The 21,773-nt window shown below is 39.3% G+C and overlaps 1 protein-coding gene across 1 annotated transcript in view; it reads right to left on the bottom strand.

Moving 5' to 3' along the window:
• Positions 1-21,773, bottom strand: part of dync2h1 (dynein cytoplasmic 2 heavy chain 1) — a 138,195-nt gene that overhangs the window by 39,999 nt on the left and 76,423 nt on the right. The window contains exons 80-84 of the mRNA XM_066699286.1: positions 17,734-17,844; positions 16,401-16,556; positions 14,324-14,399; positions 13,718-13,926; positions 13,173-13,277 (exon numbers count right to left, since the gene is read on the bottom strand). Coding sequence (XP_066555383.1) covers positions 13,173-13,277; positions 13,718-13,926; positions 14,324-14,399; positions 16,401-16,556; positions 17,734-17,844 — 657 coding nt within the window. The remainder of the gene's footprint in view (positions 1-13,172; positions 13,278-13,717; positions 13,927-14,323; positions 14,400-16,400; positions 16,557-17,733; positions 17,845-21,773) is intronic.

Genomic DNA, 21,773 nt, shown 5'->3' with positions numbered 1-21,773 from the left:
AGCCACTCCTTTGTTGCCTTGGCTGTGTGTTTTGGGTCATTGTCATGCTGGAATCCCCATCCACGACCCATTTTCAATGCCCTGACTGAGGGAAGGAGGTTCTCACCCAAGATTTGACGGTACATGGCCCCGTCCATCGTCCCTTTGATGCAGTGCAGTTGTCCTGTCCCCTTAGCAGAAAAACACCCCCAAAGCATAATGTTTCCACCTCCATGTTTGATGGTGGGGATGGTGTTCTTGGGGTCATTCCTCCTCCTCCAAACACGGCGAGTTGATTTGATGCCAAAGAGCTCGATTTTGGTCTCATCTGACCACAACATTTTCACCTAGTTCTCCTCTGAATCATTCAGATGTTGGCAAACTTCAGACGGGTTTGTACATGTGCTTTCTTGAGCAGGGGGACCTTGTAGGCGCTGCAGGATTTCAGTCCTTCACAGCGTAGTGTGTTACCAATTGTTTTCTTGGTGACTATGGTCCCAGCTGCCTTGAGATCATTAACAAGATCCTCCTGTGTAGTTCTGGGCTGATTCCTCACCGTTCTCATGATCATTGAAACTCCACGAGGTGAGATCTTGCATGGAGCCCCAGACCGAGGGAGACTGACAGTTATTTTGTGTTTCTACCATTTGCCAATAATCGCACCAACTGTTGTCACCTTCTCACCAAGCTGCTTGGCGATGGTCTTGTAGCCCATTCCAGCCTTGTGTAGGTCTACAATCTTGTCCCTGACATCCTTGGACAGCTCTTTGGTCTTGGCCATGGTGGAGAGTTTGGAATCTGATTGATTGATTGCTTCTGTGGACAGGTGTCTTTTATACAGGTAACGAGCTGAGATTAGGAGCACTCCCTTTAAGAGAGTGCTCCTAATCTCAGCTCGTTACCTGTATAAAAGACACCTGGGAGCCAGAAATCTTGCTGATTGATAGGGAATCAAATACTTATTTCCCTCATTAACATGCAAATCAATGTATAACTTTTTTGAAATGCATTTTTCTGGATTTTTTTGTTGTTATTCCGTCTCTCACTGTTAAAATACACCTACCATTAAAATTATAGACTGATCATTTCTTTGTCAGTGGGCAAACGTACAAAATCAGCAGGGGATCAAATACTTTTTTCCCTCACTAATATATATATATATATATATATATATATTAAAACGGTGTTATGTATCCTATGTGGAGATCACACACTATTGTACAATCACCACCAAAGCTACACATTCTGTCTGAAATCAGGAGATGATCTATGACTGCATTGTACTGATTTAAGTGACCACTAGCAATCACAGTAGGTTCTGCTTAAAGCACAATCTGTCAAAGCCACCACTACAGATGCTTATAACCACATTTCCTTTTGGGTGCTTTCGTTGCACATCATCATGAGCTGTAATAAATGGGTTCATAATGACTTGCTGCAGGCCGATCTCTGTGACAAAGGACATGATGTTCATTAAAGTGTCCAGCGCTGCACATCCGGATTGAAGTGCTCTGCAGATCAAATCACGTCTGCATTGTGTGGCTACATGACCAGTGAGGAGGATTCTTGGAGATCTGTTGAGGTCACGCTGAACTGTTGTCAAGATTCTTGTTTACAGATTATCTCTATGGATAACACCACTGTTAACCTGAACAACGGGATGACACAAAAGCACTGCCTGTGTGCTTGTCCTTTGATCGCAGTAACAGTACCTAGTTATCATAGAGGGTTTTTACAGCAGCAACACAGGCGGTGATGTTCTTGTTAAAAATGCACCTTTTCACTGAATTGTCATTGCACATTGTTGTTTATGGTAACTGGACATCAATTAGGACATTTCAGAAGTCAAAAAAGGGAAGCAGATTCTATCTACAAGCTATAATTATTTTAAAAAGGAAAAAGTACACACTAAAAAAAACAGTAATTGCCAAACAGGAGACAATATTCATTAAGTAACTTTAGGCTGACAACATTTAGCAATCACTTCCTGAAAGTGTCCAACTCCAAATAGCACCACTTTAATTCAAATATTTAATGTCAGAGGAATTTACTAGAATAACTTCCAAATGTCTTTTCCTAATAATGAGTCTGGCTGCTATGATCAGTAATTGCTAATCTGCTGGCAACAATTAAATCCATCTGCATATTCAGAATGCAAATGAATACAAAGCATTGGATGTGCTTGCCTACATGTCTACGGTTATGTATAGCAGAATACATATAATTGAGATTACAAAATCAATCAAATTCTAAGAGGAATAGTATAAGCCTGTATAGATAGATATTCTTTATATTCTTTATACTGATGTATGTTACTGCATTGCATTGCAGTAAGGAGAGACTTCACTAAAACCCATTGTATTTCATCAGTAGCTTACCTGACCATTTTAAAGCTAAACACCCGACTGAACCCCAACCAGGCCAACAACAAAATGTCAAGCTCCAAATCTACCCCGATTGTGTTAATTCAGTCGGAAAGGGGGCTGTAAACACTGGGTTCAGCTATTGTTTTTCAAAGCTCCTGTGTAGCTTGAAAACTCCAAATTATGATTTATACTCACAAATATTACGACACCCACCTCTGCTCATATCTATATATACCACATACATAATCTCTTTTGCTACCCTGTCTCGTAACCTTTCCACAGATCACGTGAAGGGACTTTGCTGACTGGACTTTGTGAACTTCTGATTTGCTTACAACTACAATAGGTATTACTAATACTACACCAACTTAGGTTACACTGTACGTCTTACAGAGGGTGGCATACCAATGACGTGTGGGCATAGGTGAGGTCTCAGTAAAGCTACCAATTTGGAGCGATCTTCCCACTAGGTGTTGTTGAGTAATTGGCCCAAAGGGAACAGCCACATGCACTACAGCTACTAATGAGCAGTTTAACATCAAAAGCAGGGCCTAGATTAGCCCTAAGAGCACTACAGTGCTCCCTCAGTGAGCACCTCAGGCTTTTGTGAAATCCAACCATATGGCCAGCCTCATTCAATTAAAGACCGAAGGGGGGAGCAAACAACATCGTTGTAGCATGGCTTTCAAAAACCAAACACAAACCAAGAACAAAACTTAAAACAGGATTTAATTGGCATGCATGACAGATGACCTTCTAAAGGATACAAAGAAAAATCTAAAAGTCCTGGAAGTGCTTTTTAATAAAGATTTCTTAGAAAACTGAATTACGAAACCGTGTGAAGCCTGTCAGAGCGTACGCCCTACCTCGAAGGCAGGGGAGGTACTGATCTTTTACCTGCAGGTTTACTGTTGGTGCTGCGGTAATGTAACTCAGAGTGCCAAGGCACTGATAGGATTAGACACACACACAAATGTTTATAAAATGGTAAATCAAAGAAGAAAGCAAATTAAAGCTAATTGCCCATTGGCTCTGTTAAAGAGCAAGCCCTTACATGAAAGTAACTGTGTTGAAAGTGTCAATAAGTACAGCATTGTACATTTATTTTGGGAAGATTTAATTTGATTTTAAATTAAATGTAAGATCTTAACACTTAACTAAAGGACAGCACATATTCAATGTCCCAGTTACTGGGGAAAAAATATTAATTAAATCTGTATTTCTCAATGCAATTTCTTTTTAACCAGATCCAGCTAATAAAGAGACTAAATTTGTTTGTTTTAACCATGCTGAATTGTTCTGTGCCATCTCAAGGTCATTTTCCTCTCTCTTATCTTGTCTAATAGGGGATATAGTAGTGCATCTGTACATCATCCTGCCATCAGTTTGCTGTTTTAATCTATAATGTGAATGTCAACAAACTGTACTGGAATAAAGGATATTTGCTGTAGTCTGTGCTCATTAGGGAAGTGTAATAATTTGATAATTATTTGGCTGCAATCTTCCCTTCATTTTGTGCTGTAAAATCTTCAAATAAAACTATTGAATCAACAATTAAATAATGTATGTCCTCCTTTCATAGATTACATTTTATGTTGTGGACATAGGAATTTAATAGCGACAGAAAACTTTGAAGGACACTGTTTGTTTTTCCCACAGCCCATACCAAAGGGAAAAAGGCATAATATAAACATATTGGAAGATATTACTTGAGCGAAAGCAAAACATTTTTTATAATCTTATTTCACTGCTGACTTGGGCTCAGGTTAAGTAAATTAATATAGGAAGAACAGTAATTACAATCGCCTGCTCCTGTGCTTTACTAAAGGAACATGTTATAGGGATTCAATGTGAGTCTAGTTCCATATGTATCATTCAAAGAGGCCATGGGCAGAATTACTTGTAACATTTTTGAATCATAAATAATATCCAACATCAAGATGTCTTAAGTCAGATTCAGAAGAAACTGTTCTGACACGACAGGCTTTTCATTAATTATAATTAGGTCTATGCAGAGACTTGACAGAAATAGACACAGATTTATATAATCCTGTTGAGGACAGCTGATCAAATATAGATGTATTGTAGATCGGAAGGACGGGGGGCTACAAATGAACAACATTAAATATCTAAGAGCAGTAGGTTTGGATTTGCACTAGGAATGACAGGCATGGGCTCCTGCTGCTAGACAAAATATCAAGAATCCAAGAATCCAGGCTCAAACTGTTGTACGCTGAGCCGCGAGCAGATAACAAATTTGTGTTTAATGTTGCATCTCATCAGCGGTTAATAAAAGCACCAGTTTCACAGATAGCTTGAGTACCAGTCTGACTTTCAAAGGAGGAGTTTAGAAACGCCTCAGACACTCAGATACACCCCTTTGTCCTGCCTTTTTGTATGGTCTCAAAAAAGCTTAGAACAGAACTGAAGTGCTGAGCTACCAGTTTACATTTTAATCACATCACAAAGATAGAATGCTAATTATATTGCTACAAAGCCCCAGACAACTCAACGCTTCTAATTAAATGGTATTTACAATGCATTAGAAGTCACAGTGGGTACATCTTTATTAAGTATGTGGTGAATCCATATACCTTCAGCCTGTTCTGTAGGTGGGTGGGTTCCTTGTGCAAAATAATTAGATGTTTGGGTCAGTGCGCTGCTCAGGTAAACATGCTCCAAAGATTCTCCATCCATATCAGTCATGTAAAATGTGCCTTATACAAAAAGCAGTGTTTTAATTGCATCATTCAAAAGCTGCATGTTGAACTGAAATGTAATAGTGCATTGATCGTTGTATTCACAAATGTGTAAGAAATGGACAAATTCATTTTTTTTTTAATTACTTCAAACATGAAATCTCCCGGCTAGCCTCAACTTACTAGTGCATAGCGAGCCGCAGTTCACAACAGAGAAGTTATAGGATACTTCTGTTCTCTGCCAGTGCATAAAATGTTTACATCACAAAGGGAGACTGTTTGAATTATAACTTTTCACAGGGGACAGACAGACTTTGTCAGGTCTAGACTGTAAACCAGACAGAACACAACACAGGGTTAAGAAAAAGGATTAGGATTCCTGAGGTTTCTGAAATTTTCTCATCAGGGATTCATTGATTTCTGTATAGGGAGATTCACTTTACAGCAGCTTAGACTGAAAACTGCACTGCACCATTTACACGAATCTAACCCTGTTTGTCACAGCTCACTGACCATACACATTTTAAGAGCACATTTCCCACACCAGAATTGTATTTTTTACAAAGAACTGTTAAAAGTACCTGGTATACCAGGATAAATAAATGAAAATCTAAACTTAATATAATATTGCATATTTTATGCATGTTTGAATAGATTACTGCTTAGCTCAATAAAACAGAAAACAGGGTGCCCTTGAAAACAACTGTACCTTAAACATGAAAAATAATAGATAGCTTAATTAGTTTTCCTAAGACAGATTCATAGTTCAGTGTTGGCTTTAAGCTAAATAATGCTTTAGATATCAATCTAAAGAGGCTGCTGGGCTATCCTTACGCATCTGTTGATGCAGAAATTTAAATAAAGCAATTAAAAATCAGTAGAATATCTATTTATACAGTACCTATAGAAAGTCAAAATGTCCACCTCTTGTTGCCTTATACTGAGCAAGAAGGTGACTGATCATAGAGGCTATCAAGAGGCCAATGGCAACTTTGCAAGAGCTACAGGCTTTTTATGTGCAAGACTGGTTCAACTGTGCATGTGACAACAATATCCCAAGCCCCAAAACACACTCAGGAGATTCTGTAGCCATGTGGCAATACATTTTGAGGTGTGATTAAACTAAAATTGAACATTTTGGCCTAAATGCAAATCGTTATGTTGGGCGCAAACCCAACACAGCGCATTGCCCAAAGAACACCATCCCTACTCTGATTATGGTGGTGGCAGCATTATGTTATGGGGATGTTTCTCATTGGCAGGGACTGAGTGACTTATCAGGATAGAATGGAAAATTAATAGCGCAAGTACAGAAAAGTCCTTGAGGAAAACTGGCTGCCCTCTGCAAGAAAGCTGAAACTGGGATGGAAGTTCACCTTTCCTTTTTTTTTTCACCATGACCCAAATGAACCAAAGCACACAGCCAAAGCGAGTCACAGTCAAAGTTACACTAGAGTGGCTAAGGAACAAAAAGGTAAACATCCTTGAGTGACCCAGTCAGAGCCCCGACCTCAAACCATATGTGGCACTGACAACAAAATGTGAAAAAGGTTCAAGGCAACATAGACTTTCTATAGGCGCTGTATACACTCACCTAAAGGATTATTAGGAACACCATACTAATGCTGTGTTTGACCCCCTTTCGCCTTCAGAACTGCCTTAATTCTACGTGGCATTGATTCAACAAGGTGCTGAAAGCATTCTTTAGAAATGTTGGCCCATATTGATAGGATAGCATCTTGCAGTTGATGGAGATTTGTGGGATGCACATCCAGGGCACGAAGCTCCCGTTCCAACACATCCCAAAGATGCTCTATTGGGTTGAGATCTGGTGACTGTGGGGGCCAGTTTAGTACAGTGAACTCATTGTCATGTTCAAGAAACCAGTTTGAAATGATTCGACCTTTGTGACATGGTGCATTATCCTGCTGGAAGTAACCATCAGAGGATGGGTACATGGTGGTCATAAAGGGATGGACATGGTCAGAAACAATGCTCAGGTAGGTCGTGGCATTTAAACGATGCCCAATTGGCACTAAGGGGCCTAAAGTGTGCCAAGAAAACATCCCCCACACCATTACACCACCACCACCAGCCTGCACAGTGGTAACAAGGCATGATGGATCCATGTTCTCATTCTGTTTACGCCAAATTCTGACTCTACCATCTGAATGTCTCAACAGAAATCGAGACTCATCAGACCAGGCAACATTTTTCCAGTCTTCAACTGTCCAATTTTGGTGAGCTTGTGCAAATTGTAGCCTCTTTTTCCTATTTGTAGTGGAGATGAGTGGTACCCGGTGGGGTCTTCTGCTGTTGTAGCCCATCCGCCTCAAGGTTGTACGTGTTGTGGCTTCACAAATGCTTTGCTGCATACCTCGGTTGTAACGAGTGGTTATTTCAGTCAAAGTTGCTCTTCTATCAGCTTGAATCAGTCGGCCCATTCTCCTCTGACCTCTAGCATCAACAAGGCATTTTCGCCCACAGGACTGCCGCATACTGGATGTTTTTCCCTTTTCACACCATTCTTTGTAAACCCTAGAAATGGTTGTGCGTGAAAATCCCAGTAACTGAGCAGATTGTGAAATACTCAGACCGGCCCGTCTGGCACCAACAACCATGCCACGCTCAAAATTGCTTAAATCACCTTTCTTTCCCATTCAGACATTCAGTTTGGAGTTCAGGAGATTGTCTTGACCAGGACCACACCCCTAAATGCATTGAAGCAACTGCCATGTGATTGGTTGGTTAGATAATTGCATTAATGAGAAATTGAACAGGTGTTCCTAATAATCCTTTAGGTGAGTGTATATATTGTAAGGCTGTAAGGGGAATGATCTTGGATGGGAGGTACTATAGGTGGAAATGGCACCATCTACCGGCAGTTTGAGGTACTACGTTCCTACATGGAGAAGATCCCAGCCCCACAGCAGGTGCAGGTGATTGGAGTCCACCACACCTGGTGCTCGTTAACCTAACTCAACTTCCTACATAAGGGGATGGATTTCCTTTGTTTGAGAGGGAGTACAACAGGGAGGAAAGGAGGGAGTTGGAAATAAGGAACCTGAACGGGCCAAAGACCAAGAGCCTTCCTTCTTCCTATTTGTTTTGTTTCTTTTGTTTCCTAACCCGGTAAGCCTCTCAGAGGTCCGGAGCTAGTTAAGGCCGACGCCCAGCAAGAGGTTAGCCAGACCCGAGCACGGAGTATAGGTTTCTTTTTGTTTTTCCTTTTTTTTTTATTCTTTACAAGACCCCGTCTCGCAAACCAACTGCCGTTAATAAAATAACGGAACGCTCCGTTTTTCAACCCATCTGTGGCTTGCTGGTTTGTCTGTCTCCCTGTGGACTAACCTTGACCCCGTGTCAACACGTCCCAACCCCCAGCCGTGTTACACTTGGTGGAGAATGCGGGCAGGCTCTGGTGGTTCATAGACAGACCTGTCACCTTGGAAAATGGAAGCAATACTTAAACAACTTGTAGAAGCCAATCTCGCTCAATGCGCGTCGACTCACGAGTTAATCCAGGAGCAGCATCAGAATACAACAATGCTGCAGGGCGAGCTGCGATGCCTCACAGAGGGATTGACTGCTGCCGGAGGGGGCTCACAACAATCTCCCTCTAGGAATGAAGTGGCAAGCTTTATCCCTAAAATGAATGAACATGATGACGTGGAGGCGTACCTGAGTGTCTTTGAAAGGACTGCGGAGCGAGAGAAATGGCCAAAAGACCAGTGGGCTGGGCTGATCGCACCATTTCTAACGGGGGAAGCACAAAAGACATACCACGACCTCGAGGCAGACGGCACGAGTGTATGACACCCTCAAGGCTGAAATACTGAAACGTATTGGCCTTAACCCGTATGTGAGAGCGCAGCGCTACCATGCCTGGATCTTCCAGAGTGGACAATCACCCAGAGCCCAGATGCATGGTCTCATCCACCTCACCAAGAGATGGCTGCAGCCGGAACAAGGAGGAATTTCTGCAGTCCTGGAGAGGATTGTCATGGACCGCTATTTGAGAGCACTACCATGGGAGATGAAGAAAGTGGTGAGTCAAGGGGACCCTATGTCCACAGATCAGCTGGTGGAACTAGTGGAGCGCCACCAAGCCACCGTGGAGTTATTACGAGGCCTGAAGTCTGACAAACCCCAAGGAGTGAAACCAAAGAAAAGCCCAGAAAGAGAGGCAGGACTCTGACCTAGTTGGAACTACGAAAGAGGCAAGGAAAAGGGACCTCGACAACAAGGAAAGGGGTCGAGGGGCCTAGTTGACTGAGATGCTCGGACGTGCCACCGCTGTGGGGAGACCGGACATATCACATGGCAATGCCACCTGAATGATGTCCCCATGCCAACTGAATCTTCTTCCAGACACTCGGAAAGTAAGGGCTGTAATCTCTTGACCACCTTCCTGGAAACCAGAGTGGAACCCCCACCAGAATGTTCGGTCAGAATCAGAGTCCAAATGGTCCAGGCACTGATCGACTCAGGAAGCATGGTCACATTGGTCCAACGGTCTCTTGTCGACCCTGCTGCACTTGACCCAAAAGAACCTCTCTCCCTTTCCTGCATCCATGGGGACACCAGAAGTTATCCAACCACTCAGGTGACGTTAGCCACACCCCGGGGTCCGTGTACACTCCAAGTAGAGGTGGTGGAAAACCTACCTGTGCCCATTCTCATTGGGCGTGACTGTACACTTTTCCATGCACTTTGGGAAGAAGCCCGAAGGGAACCCGGTAACACGGTGAGAGACAGCGAAACAGCAGGTAAAACAATGACCAAAAGGAAAAAGAAAAGTGTTAATCACAACCACAAAATGGGCTCGTCGTAATCCTCCTTCATTTCAGGTCTTCCAGGGAGATGCCGAAGAGGGAATCCTCGGAGGAGGATGGGGAGACGGCCCTCATTGACGAAAGGACAGGGGTGGGGCTACTGGACAACGTAGCTCCGGGATTCCCTGAGAATGAAGAGCCGGACCAAATGGAAACATCGGCCCCACCCCTTCGAGACCAATTTGGCACAGCCCAGTTGAATGACCCTAATCTAGCCAACGCACTGAAAAACGTGAAAATTCTGGAGGATAGACAGCCGGATGATAGGCTCCCTTTGACATATCCCCATTTTGCTGTCAGGAATGGGTTGCTTCATCAAATAAGCAAGAAAAACAGTGAGGTTATTGAACAACTGCTTGTACCTGCGGCCTATCAACCAACCGTCCTGCAGCTGGCCCACAGCCATGTCCTGGGGGCACACTTGGGAGAGGAGAAGACCAGAGAGCAAATTCTAACTCGTTTTTTTTTGGTCAGGTGTTTACAAGGCTGTGGAACGGTATTGCCGCTCCTGCCCGAGGTGCCAGAAGACAGCTCCTCGACCAGTTCAACGTAACCCCCTTGTGCCTCTACCCATAACAAGACCCCGTCTCGCAAACCAACTGCCGGTAATAAAATAACAGAACGCTTCGTTTTTCAACCCATCTGTGGCTTCCTGGTTTGTCTGTCTCCCTGTGCACTAACCTTGACCCTGTGTCAACACGTCCCAACACCCAGCCGTGTTACAATATATATATATATATATATATTTCTGAAGAATGCAAGTTAACACAATAAAATGTTTGTAATGAAAAACATTCCAAGAGCTGACCTTAATAAAATACATAGTACAGAGCATTTTATTTCATACTAATATCTTCATATTTTATAATAAATCTAAGGAATTTATACTCACAGATATTTTTAATTTGCTCCCAACAGGAAAGGTTTACATTCCAGATTCCCTACAAGATTGTCTTAGGTAAATGCATTGAATTACAAGAAAACAAGACAAAACTCTCAATTTTCTTGGTCTAAATTGGATTTTTCATACGTCATCACCTCCAGAGCTGTTTTCCAGTATATGCTATTTATTGCTAGAAGGATTGTGACTTTTCATCAAACACAGTGAATTTCAAATTACTTGTAGTACTTAAACTCTGTGTTTGACCTCCTCTTCTTGGACCGCGTGACAATCATTTGAGCTGGAGGTGCTGGACTTGATATGACAAGACTGTTCTGTGAAGGGAATACTTCCAATAAAGGCCATGAAGTTCTCAGATTCTACATTCATCCCAAGAGAGATATCAGAAAGAGTAATGGACTTAATACTCCACCTCCAAATAGGCTGTTGATTCATACTGGCCCCACATGCAGATCTAAATCCCAGTACTCCTAATTTAATCAAGTGAAGCTTCTCAAAGGTATGCTTCCGACACACTACACCTGACCTCAACTGATTAAAATACTCCTGACAAAAGTGGGAAAATGGGCCAAATTTAATAAAGAATAATAATAAATAAAGAAAAAAAACTATTGAAAACTTAATTTAAAAATGCTTCAAAGTGTGTCTTAATGATGGATTTCAAAAGGAGGTAAGTGGAAAAAGCTAAAATCTAAAGAAAACTATTGTTGTGCCCCAAAAAATGCTGATCAAACAAAGAATAACGCAGATGTTGTTTTGTTAGGTGTGATAGAAGGTGTGTGTGTTGATAATAGCTTGGTGCAAAAGTATTTGTAAAAAAAAAAAAAATCTCACGTTAGATGTTTTCTTCACAGATTAACTCAAGGGTAAAAAAATAATACATTATTCTCAGTATGCAAGTAAAGCATGTGTTAAAATACAAAGATTATTTAAAATACACTCAAATATTGCTACCAAATTTGAGAAGCATTACATTAAGTGACCCTGACGAACAGAACAAAACCACAGGAAGTTTATAAATTATTTCTGAAACATTTTTTGTGTAGCTTTACAGCTGAACTGAACATAGAATGAATTAAGCTGCTATTTAGGTATTTTGATAATATAGTAGAAGAGTCTTGAGTGCTACTAGATTTTCATCTGTCAGTTTCTTCACATTTCGTTACAAGTGTAAAAGAAATACATTTACTATAAAGGTTACACCATAGAGAAATTGTGAATCATATAGTTTGGGTTTGTTTACCTAAACTAAACTATGAGAAAAGTGGAAAGATAAAATGTCAAGAAAGAATGCTAAATATTTCTTCCATAGATAATTTCCATTTAAAATATGCTATTTACTAAAAATAAATGACATGGAACAATATAGAATGTCAGACATTCAAATATATATAAACTTATAACCATTAGTGATAAAAAAATATAACATTTAGGCATTGTGGACAAGTCAACCATTATTCGATATTTTCTCAGCTTTAGGATTTGCACAAGATGAGCCCAGGATTGTTCTCCAGCAAAATGAATTAAAAAAAATACCAGTATTCTAGAGAAAGTCTGACTAATTATTGACACAAAGGATTGCAACATTGGGGGAAAAAACGTTATGACCATTACATATTTAATTCATTTTCAAAATAAACCTTTCGCAATGAAAAGTTAAATGCTGTCACTCTCCTGAAATATTATCCTTTACTGGCAGGCTGTTATCTGTTAAACCTGTTTGTATTAAGAGCAAATTAATGATGAAGGTACAGGTCTAGTGAAAACACCTGCTCCAATAACTCATGTGGGCTGGAAGCGAAGAAGCCTTTTCTTTCAACATGGACACTTATATTATTGTGTTGTTCCCAGTCCCTCGAGTGCACACCACTCAAAAGCTGACATTTCCACAGGAAATCCCAATGTTTTTCAGCCTTCGATGCTGCACCGTCCCAGCAAAAATAACGCTTTGTCAGTGTCATCGTCTAATTTTTTGGCCGCATCTTTCACTCTTTGATCCCGCGGAATGTGTGAACTCAGCAGATTATTCCGAGCACCTCTCACCTCTCTGGGCTTGTACGCACCATTATAATTAGCAGATTTACAATGAATAAGCAAAACCCTGCCCGCTCACAGTGTGCGGAGACCACCTCTGCAAGACCTTCTCTGCCCCAAATAGCTATGGAAGTCAACACATATCAAGTCGTCTTTCGTTAGTGGAAGTCTAGTGTCTCCTTTCAAAACAAGTTATGCAGTACAAGTCGCTTTGAAGTCCTAATGGGTATTCTCTCTCTCGTTCTTTTATTTTTAAAGTGTTATTACTCTGCTGCCTGACTTTCCATCCTGATTTAAAACATAGATATAGCTTTTTTATTTTCACAGGAAGAAATTATAATCATCAATAACCTCCTACCTGGGAGCTGACGATCCGCTGGGATGAGCGCTCTATATTCGCTGGCAGGCCAAAGAAGGCTGGTTTGTCATCCTCTGGCAGGTTTTCAATAACACTCCGGTAATCCTAAAATTCATTAAAATCATTAGGCACGTTAAAAAGTCATTAAAGGTTTAGAAGTGTAATTAACAATTTCCTACCTTCGCCTAAACCGTTAGAAATTATTTTAATAGAAAAGTGGAATCATAATAATGAAAACAAATAATTGTAAAATACATTTTAATTTCCTTTCCGGCAGCTGTTGCGTTTAGCAATCAATCACTACAGTTTATAGTTCTCCATGTCACTTTCATTTGCACATCATTTTATATTCATGTTTGTAGCGCAACCCCCGATATTTTGTTGCAACTGCAATGCAAATCTCTGTGTGAAGGGTTCATGAACAAGCACGGTATAGGCAAGGCGGACTCTCACTGGGGCATTTGTTTGCATTGTTTCGCAAAGGGAGGAGAGAACTGCCAGATTACATCCCAGCCTGGGGAAGAAAGAGTGATCAAAACTCTTACCATGATGCTACATGAGCTGGGCAGAGTGATCTGGGAGGAGAAGGTGAGTTTCTTGCTGCGTGTCTGGGACCCTGCATTCAGCCTGGAGTTGAAGAACTGCTCCAGGTAGGACCTCAGGATGCGTAGATCAAATGTGTTGTCAATCCGACCACCGTAGATGGCATTTTCCAACAGCCCGTGGACAAACTCCCACTGGAAGTCCTTAGTTCCTGCAATTCAACAGCAACACTTTTCCTTTTTGACCACCTCTGCACTTGGTTCAAAGTAGCATTAAAACAACATGCAGCTATGGAGAACACAGGTTTTATTATAACTGTAATGATGGTTTCCTTTCTTAACTATGTATTTTTATTTTATGATTTTTATCTTCAATGGAAATTGCACTGAAAAAGAACAGTAGCTAACTTCACAAGTGCAAGTTGAAAGATAAAGGTAATAAAGCTATTTCAACAGAATCACAAGTATGCTTGGCCTTCTGCGGCTCCATTCACTTAGCTAATTAAAAGAACCAAAGAGTAAGAAAGTAATGTCAAGTTGAAACACTGCCTTCCAAAGAAACTGGTGGTTGTGTTTCCAACTCTCTGGTTCCTTGTTTCAATTACTAACCATCAAACAGTCTGTCAATGATTTCAAAGCCCGCTCGTAGATCTGAGAGAGAAAATTCATAGAACTTTGTCCATCCCTGAAAGAGAAAAAGAAGAGAAAATAAGGAGAGAAAATCGATTAAATTAATGTTGCATTTGTGTATCATATATCGGGCCTCGAATTTTTAAAGTTATTTCTACTCAGATAAAGGAGAAAGCAGTGCAATACATATTCATGTAAGATTATAATACAATCATGACTACTGGAATTGTACACTACATGGGGGGATATAACCCCAGTACCCTTCTTTGTTAGACCCATCAAAAGGCAATCAAGCAAGAATTAAGTGTTCATTAAATTTCCAGTGCTGTACTAAGCAAACACCAACTGATCTGCTCTAAAACCACTTATGTAAGTTCAGTTTGATGTAACCGTGCACAGAAGAGAGATATAGAGCAAAGGTATATTGCAACACATGTTTAAGAACTTGCCTTGTTTTAGCTAGACAAATATGCTGCATATCAGTTACTGTCATGGTATACGATTCTTCCTTACAGCACTGACTGCTGGTTAGCGTTCTTAAATTGGTAACTAATTTACGATGCAAATCCATTATGAAGATTCATTTTAAAAATTATGACAATAATGCATTTCAAATTAATCCTTCATTGCCCTTATTTATAGTTTGCCTCTTTGTTATCCATCAGCTGCAAATCCTGGGATTCAATTAAATTAGAATGACCGTAAGGTTAATTTAGTCCAGGTTTCAGGAGATCAGTGCCTTTAAATATATTGTCTTTAGACATTTTAGTTGCTTGCTTGACAGTAGTCGTACAAATAATATGTATCACTATAAATCTAAAAGAAAAAAAGAATACACACACACGCACACATGCAAACTCGCAACATACTTTTTAAATATTTATATTCTTATCCGTTTTAAAATAATTCATTTTAACATGAAATTTTGCTTAATTACAAAAACATACTGCACCAAGTGTTGAAATCATGCATAATGTATGTCTATTTTACCAATCATTTCACAAATCTTCCAAATAAACTTCAGCGAGGGCTGGGCGTTGATTTGTCCCAAATGACGTACATGAATGACCGATTAGAGTTTATTTTGTGCCACCCATATTCACTAAATTAAAGATAGTTTTTAAGAATGAGATGATACAGAGTCAGATCATCCCAATACATAATGTAAGACATTACTGCAATATTGTTGTCATTGATATCTCAAATACAAAAAAGACACCGACCTCCTTTTCAGATGTAATCTTGAGCAAAACAAAACAGCCAACCAACAGAATAATAAACCTGCAATATGCAAAAGTCTTGCAGATGTGTCTGTAGATGAAAACGCATTCCTCAGGGCTGGAACATTTTAATTTAATTTCATCGAAACCCCTTGGCCGCCTGTGGCAATTTCTATCAGTCAGTTTTGAAAGCCGAAAATAATTGCTGATTTGACTGGCAACTCTGTGTGCTTTGTGAAGAGACGGAGCTGAAGAAGGCTTCTGGCCTGAGTTTCTATGAAAAATAGGGCTTTGTGGCTGATGAAATCTTGATCTGATTTGATCCCAACCAGCAATTCCACATGTGTACATGAATGAATAAACACAATCAAGAGACATGACTCCTGAGAAATTAAATAATCGAACTAGACTGCAGTAGAAATGAGAACATATTGAAACAAAACTGTACGCTGCAAAAGATAATGTGACAATCATATTGAAAAATACATAATTTAGGTAGTATCATGTAGAAAGGTTGACTTTAACCATAGTTTATTCAAAACTGAAAATGGTTACCGAAATAACTTCCACAACATAATAAAATGGAACTTGTCAAACTATTTACATCAATATTTTCAAAACATCTCCATCTTATTATATACAATTTTGATATTTAACACCAAAAAGTGGTATAAGAAATGCAAAACATCACATAACACAATGAAGGAACGGGAAAAAGCAGTGTATGGATATACATCAGCACTCATGCTCATGTCAAACTGGTTGTTTTCCCAAACCAAAGTAGCCAGTGTTGAAAAGCTGGTTTATTCGGGTGTTATGGGAGATGAAATGTGTACCTGAGGGATGTAATTCCTTCTTTCCTGGCACACTGCATGGAACCAAGCCAGGCAGAAGAGGGACTGAGCTCGTGGCAGGAGGCCTTTCTTACTGATCTGCTCCGGGGACCACGATTCATATGTTCTCATCAGGTTCTTTTTCAGCCCCGGAGGCGCCTGTGAACAAAAAAGTGATTAGAATGTTTACCCTAAATCTAATTTATGGCGTGCTTAGGCTTTTATCTTAGATTGGATACGATAAAATGAATCAGGCATATCTTTCGGGTGGAAAATAAATCCCTGGCGTGATCATTAATCCACGCTTGTATCTTTTCATATCTCTTCTCCGTGCATTAAAGCAATAAAGAAATGAAACACTGGCTTTGTTTCAGATCCAGAAGAAGCATAGTGCTCATTTATGACACGTGCTGATCAGTAATTTGGCATCACTTTTTCAGAGCGTCTGTAGTGCACAGCTACAAATACAAGGCTCTGAAAGATCTCTCGTATTGTATTAATATAAATAAGCATTTCACAGAGCTGTGTAATGCGAACACTATCTTGTGTGTTCAAATGCATTAATTACTACATACAGTATTTTGAAAGGCATGCATCTTTTATTTCCTCTGGAATTAAAGGCTTTTCAAGAGCACCAAATTTCAATCTGTAGGAAACAAAAGCCTACACTGCAAAATGCTGAAATAACCCTTGATGGGGATTTTTCCAATTAAGGCTTTATCTCATACGCTCCAATTATTGGCAAACAAAATTCTTCTAAAGGGCATGACAGATACAATATGCATGGGCACCACAGATCTCCTACTGAAGGGGAAGTAAACCCTTCTTCAGAACTTCTAAGGATCTTAATTCATTGGGTTGAGAAAGCACTAAGGGCCTGATATAGTATAGTCCTTTTAATTTCACTCGGAATGTAAAAAGGTACGTTTTCTCCATGAAACATGACAAAATCTGAATCATGGGATATTACTGTTTGATTGAAAACATGCAAGTGCATATGGAATATAATTAATTTCCTGTCGTAAAATATGTTTTTATTTTCTCACTAGGGGTGTTTCTATAGAAAGAGTGGTAACACAAGCTTTCCACATTATGTAGCTTTCACATCTGAAATTATTGTTTGTCAAAACACTATATAAACTGTAGGGTCAAGTTGTGTGGATTTCTTCATGTTCTTTATCACCTTATAGAGAAGGCTAAATTGTTGTATACAAGACCAAGCTTTTTCTAAATATGTTCACTACTGTTACATCCATTTAATTAGCAAATAACAACAACAACAACAACAACAAACCAAAACGCCATCAAATAAAAAGTAAATTGTGTGAATATTTACCTCATATGTAATCTTAAGGCTGGACTGAAGAAGTATAGGTGTGAATTTGGGATGAGTTTCAGCTGTGAGCCAAAGACGGAAGCTAGCCTTTGGTTGGAGAACATTTAATTCCTGAATAAAGACAGAAGAATAAACAAAAACACATGGCAAGCAATCACTTAATGGTGTTTATTTATTTATTTATGTCCATTATCAAGGGCTATGTTTAAAAAAGGATATTGGTCCCACTCTGACAAAGGTTTGATTCAGTACCTATGTGTTTGGACTTTGGCTTTGTTACATGGAAACTACAACGCAAATTTATCAATCAACTGATTCTAATTAAAGAAAATAAGAATAAAATAATGTTGATGATATTGCTCAACTATACATCTTTAAAAATCTATTTCATATTAACATTTCTGTAATCTCCAATAAGCAATAACCAAAGAAACAACAACTAAAAACCATTACATGGCTAGAAAATGTCCCACTGTCATGATCTATTTTACTGCCCTGTTCTAGAAATCCTTTTTCTTTTGGCCCAGATGCTGAGAAGAAAGCAATACATCAACAAACACTATTCATAGTCTCATTCTTTCCCTGAGGGTAAAATCTGTTTCTGTTGCAAAGAAATTCTGGGCTTGACAAAATAACAGTCAAACTGTCGCGCAGTCGAACTCAGATACAATGATCGCCTTTTCAACAATCGTATTCTGGTCAGCTGACAAAAGACAATGAGGTGGGTGCTGAAGAAAGAGTTTCACTATTTATGAGAGCTGCTGAAACACCTGAAATAAATCCAGAGGTATTGCGTTTGAAAAATGCTTAAGTTCAGCTAAGGGTAATTGTGAAACTAGAGGCTCCTCGCTCAAACGGACAAACTGAAAGTAGACAAATGTAACAGGATTCTGTTCTAAATTTCATACTAGTAGCAGGTGTTACGGGTACCTGGAAAAAGCTAGTCAGCCAGTGTGGTATATCTGTATTACGGTTAGAGTTGATTAACTAAAGTGATCTTTGGCTTAGCTCGATCTATGCAACTATACATAAACAGGAACCAAAAAGTGTACTATTTTAATTCTATTATTTTCAGGATACAGTGTTTCAAGTAACCTGTGAACACACACACACACATTATATAATTTAAAGCAATAACATACGTTAAACTTGATAAAATATGTTTAGGTAATATCTGAAATCCCTGGAACCATAGCAAGAGGTGCATTTTTAAACAGAAAGAAACCAGGGCGATCCCCCTCAGAGGTGAGAGCAGCACGGTGCTTATTTGACTTACTATAGCAAACAGCTGTAAGGCATCGTGAAACCGCAGCAAGACATTCCAGGGATGGTTTATTCATAAAATACACTTCTAGCTAGGAAGCATAATATTCCCATGGACTTTCATATACTCTACACTGCTAGATACTCAATTAAAAATGTACTTAATTCCTTTATTTATTTTTTTCAATAGTTGTAACTGTCTTCCTATGAGGAATTCATTCGTTATTTCTTGCGCTGAGGACTGGGTGCTGTTTAAATGTGTTTCCAGATCATCATTACATACTTGAGATATGTTTACATAATGGTTTGGAAGATGTAGCACACTATGCTACTATCGTTTATGCAGCTGTCTCCTTGCTTTTATTCCAAATGTATTTAAAAAGCATCTATCGGGATCCCAGAGAGTTTTCAATGAGTGATGAGGAGAACTTATTTGTAGTCGTCTCCATTACTTGTAGTTTAGTTCAGGTCTGAGGGAAAAGGACAAGATACTTCAATACTTAAAAGGTTTCCTAAGACAATCAGTGCACAGCATCTCCAACAGGAAGCACTCCCAAACCTTAGCAGCAGTTTAGCATTTCCCCCCAATGTTGAACTGCAGTTTGTTGATTAAAATGGGGGTAAATACAGCTCTCCAGTCAGAGAGAGAGAGAGAGAGAGAGAGGATTGGTGGTGAAGTCATGGCGACTTATGCAGCTACAATAACAGAATAATACAATGATACAATAATATTTCAAAAGCCAAGAATGTGCTTGATATATTGCGAAAAAAATCTATTTATCAGAAACTATCACCTCTTTGAAGATTATTTATTTTGTTTTAATGCCATATCTAAAAAAATAAAAGATCAATTTCATTAAAATTAATACAAAACACAAGGAATGAACTCAATTATTCAATTCTGTGTATAAAAACAAATTTATAGCGCAATTCCGCTGTTGTGTTATTTCAGTTCATAGAGATCTGTTTTATAACAGATTCCAGCCTGCAGGCAGATATAAATTAATGTGCCCCTTTCTCACTAGTGGGATAAACACAGTGACTCACAGGAATGCTGTAGATCTTCTTTTAATATCTTCTGTCATGTAAAGAAACAGTCCATCATGCATGTAACAATTATGTTTAGAAACACGTTTGTGATGTGATACAAAACATTTTTGCTTAACCTCATATGTAGTAGTTTTTGGTCTAAATTGCTTTTTGCTCATTGTTTCCCATGAATACAATCAAGTCTCAAAAAGCTATATTTTTAATGCCACACATGCAATACATACTGATTGTGGTAACGAATCAAACTTCTGCAGTAATTTTGTGTAATTGATTTTGGACCATTGTATGCTTTGCATAGCATTTGCAATGTACTGTATTGAGAAGAGCTCAAATGTCTCACATGGTCTAAACATTATGCAGTTGCTAAGAGCAGAAGATGTTTTATAAGAAGGTACAAAAGGTCACGGCACGTTCAAATGAATGGAGATATGAGACCTAGACTGCTGTACACAATCATAATTAGAGTTATAGATCTCCAAAGGCTTCATACTGTCCATTTTTCCAAAAACAAAGTATTGTTTTTAAGAGTAAGAGATCCCCAGAGAGATTGTTGTCTGCAAAAGAGGAAGGCATTTTTTGTTTCTACTTTAAAACAACAACAACAACAAAATTAAACTGATTGCTCTATCATCTTCTGGCAGACTTGTTATTTATATTATGCCTTTTTTCTGCTGCTGCTTTTATCAGGTTTCCTCACAGATTCACCCATGGAAGCACCAAGGTAAACCCTGCTTTTCTCCTCAGTGACCCTATTGAGGGAGAAATAGTGTAATGTAGCTGTTCGCTCCCCTTTGACCGATGTTTGATAATGGCAGCCCTCTACCTTGCGACTAGGCATTCTTAACACAAATTGGGATAATACCAGTAATACCAGTGTTATTCTCTTCTGGGAATGGAAACTGACTCTCAGAATTTGAGTTGAAAGCCTTGCTGTGAATCGGTGAGCAAAGTTCAGACACTACTAGATGGAGTGATAAAACTGAAGTCAGACACAAACACCGGTGACCTTTTTAATGAGTTGCCACAGACCCTTTAACGGGTTATAAATAAGTGAGGAAGTATGACACATACCAGAAGCCCAGTGTTAAAGCAACGGCCCTGCCAGACCCAAAGCTCTTTGCAGAAACATTCAAATCTAGTTCATTTCCAGCTCTGTGAAACACAGCCCTGGCCTAAACCTCCATCTCTACAGCCAAAGTAAAGTAAATAACCACAAAAAATATCAGCTTTGCCAAGTTTCTAAGCTGTGGTAATCATCATACCCTGGTTATAGTTCTCTGGAATAAACACAGTAACTAACATGAGGTCCCTTGTCAAATTCAATAACCTTCACTGGAATTAGGAGTACAGACAGATTTCAGTTGTTTTTTCCACAGCTTGCGAATCTCAGCTGAGGTAGTCTCTGGATGAATGGCACACCAAATCCAGCAGGGATGAATTGAAAGCGCCAGATCTGAAGATGTTCCTAGTCATGCTTTCACTGATCTATTGCTCTCCAGGCCTGAGAGCTAAACTGTCACCAATCATTGCTAACTTTTATTCCAGTGAAATATTGTGAATCAATTATATAATAGATATTTATATATATAAACAGCTGTTGAAAACAACCACTTGGACAATGTTCTGTCTCTACTGAAGTGCATATTTGCACTCAGATGGTGTTAAATTGCATGTTATTACTCAATTGCTATTTAATTTACTGTGGCCTAACACACACAGTGAGGAGA

Source organism: Amia ocellicauda, chromosome 3 (assembly GCF_036373705.1).
Source record: "Amia ocellicauda isolate fAmiCal2 chromosome 3, fAmiCal2.hap1, whole genome shotgun sequence".
In the NCBI taxonomy this organism is placed as follows: domain Eukaryota; kingdom Metazoa; phylum Chordata; class Actinopteri; order Amiiformes; family Amiidae; genus Amia; species Amia ocellicauda.
Note: the sequence above shows the minus strand (reverse complement) of the source record. Positions and strands in the feature narration are given on the sequence as shown.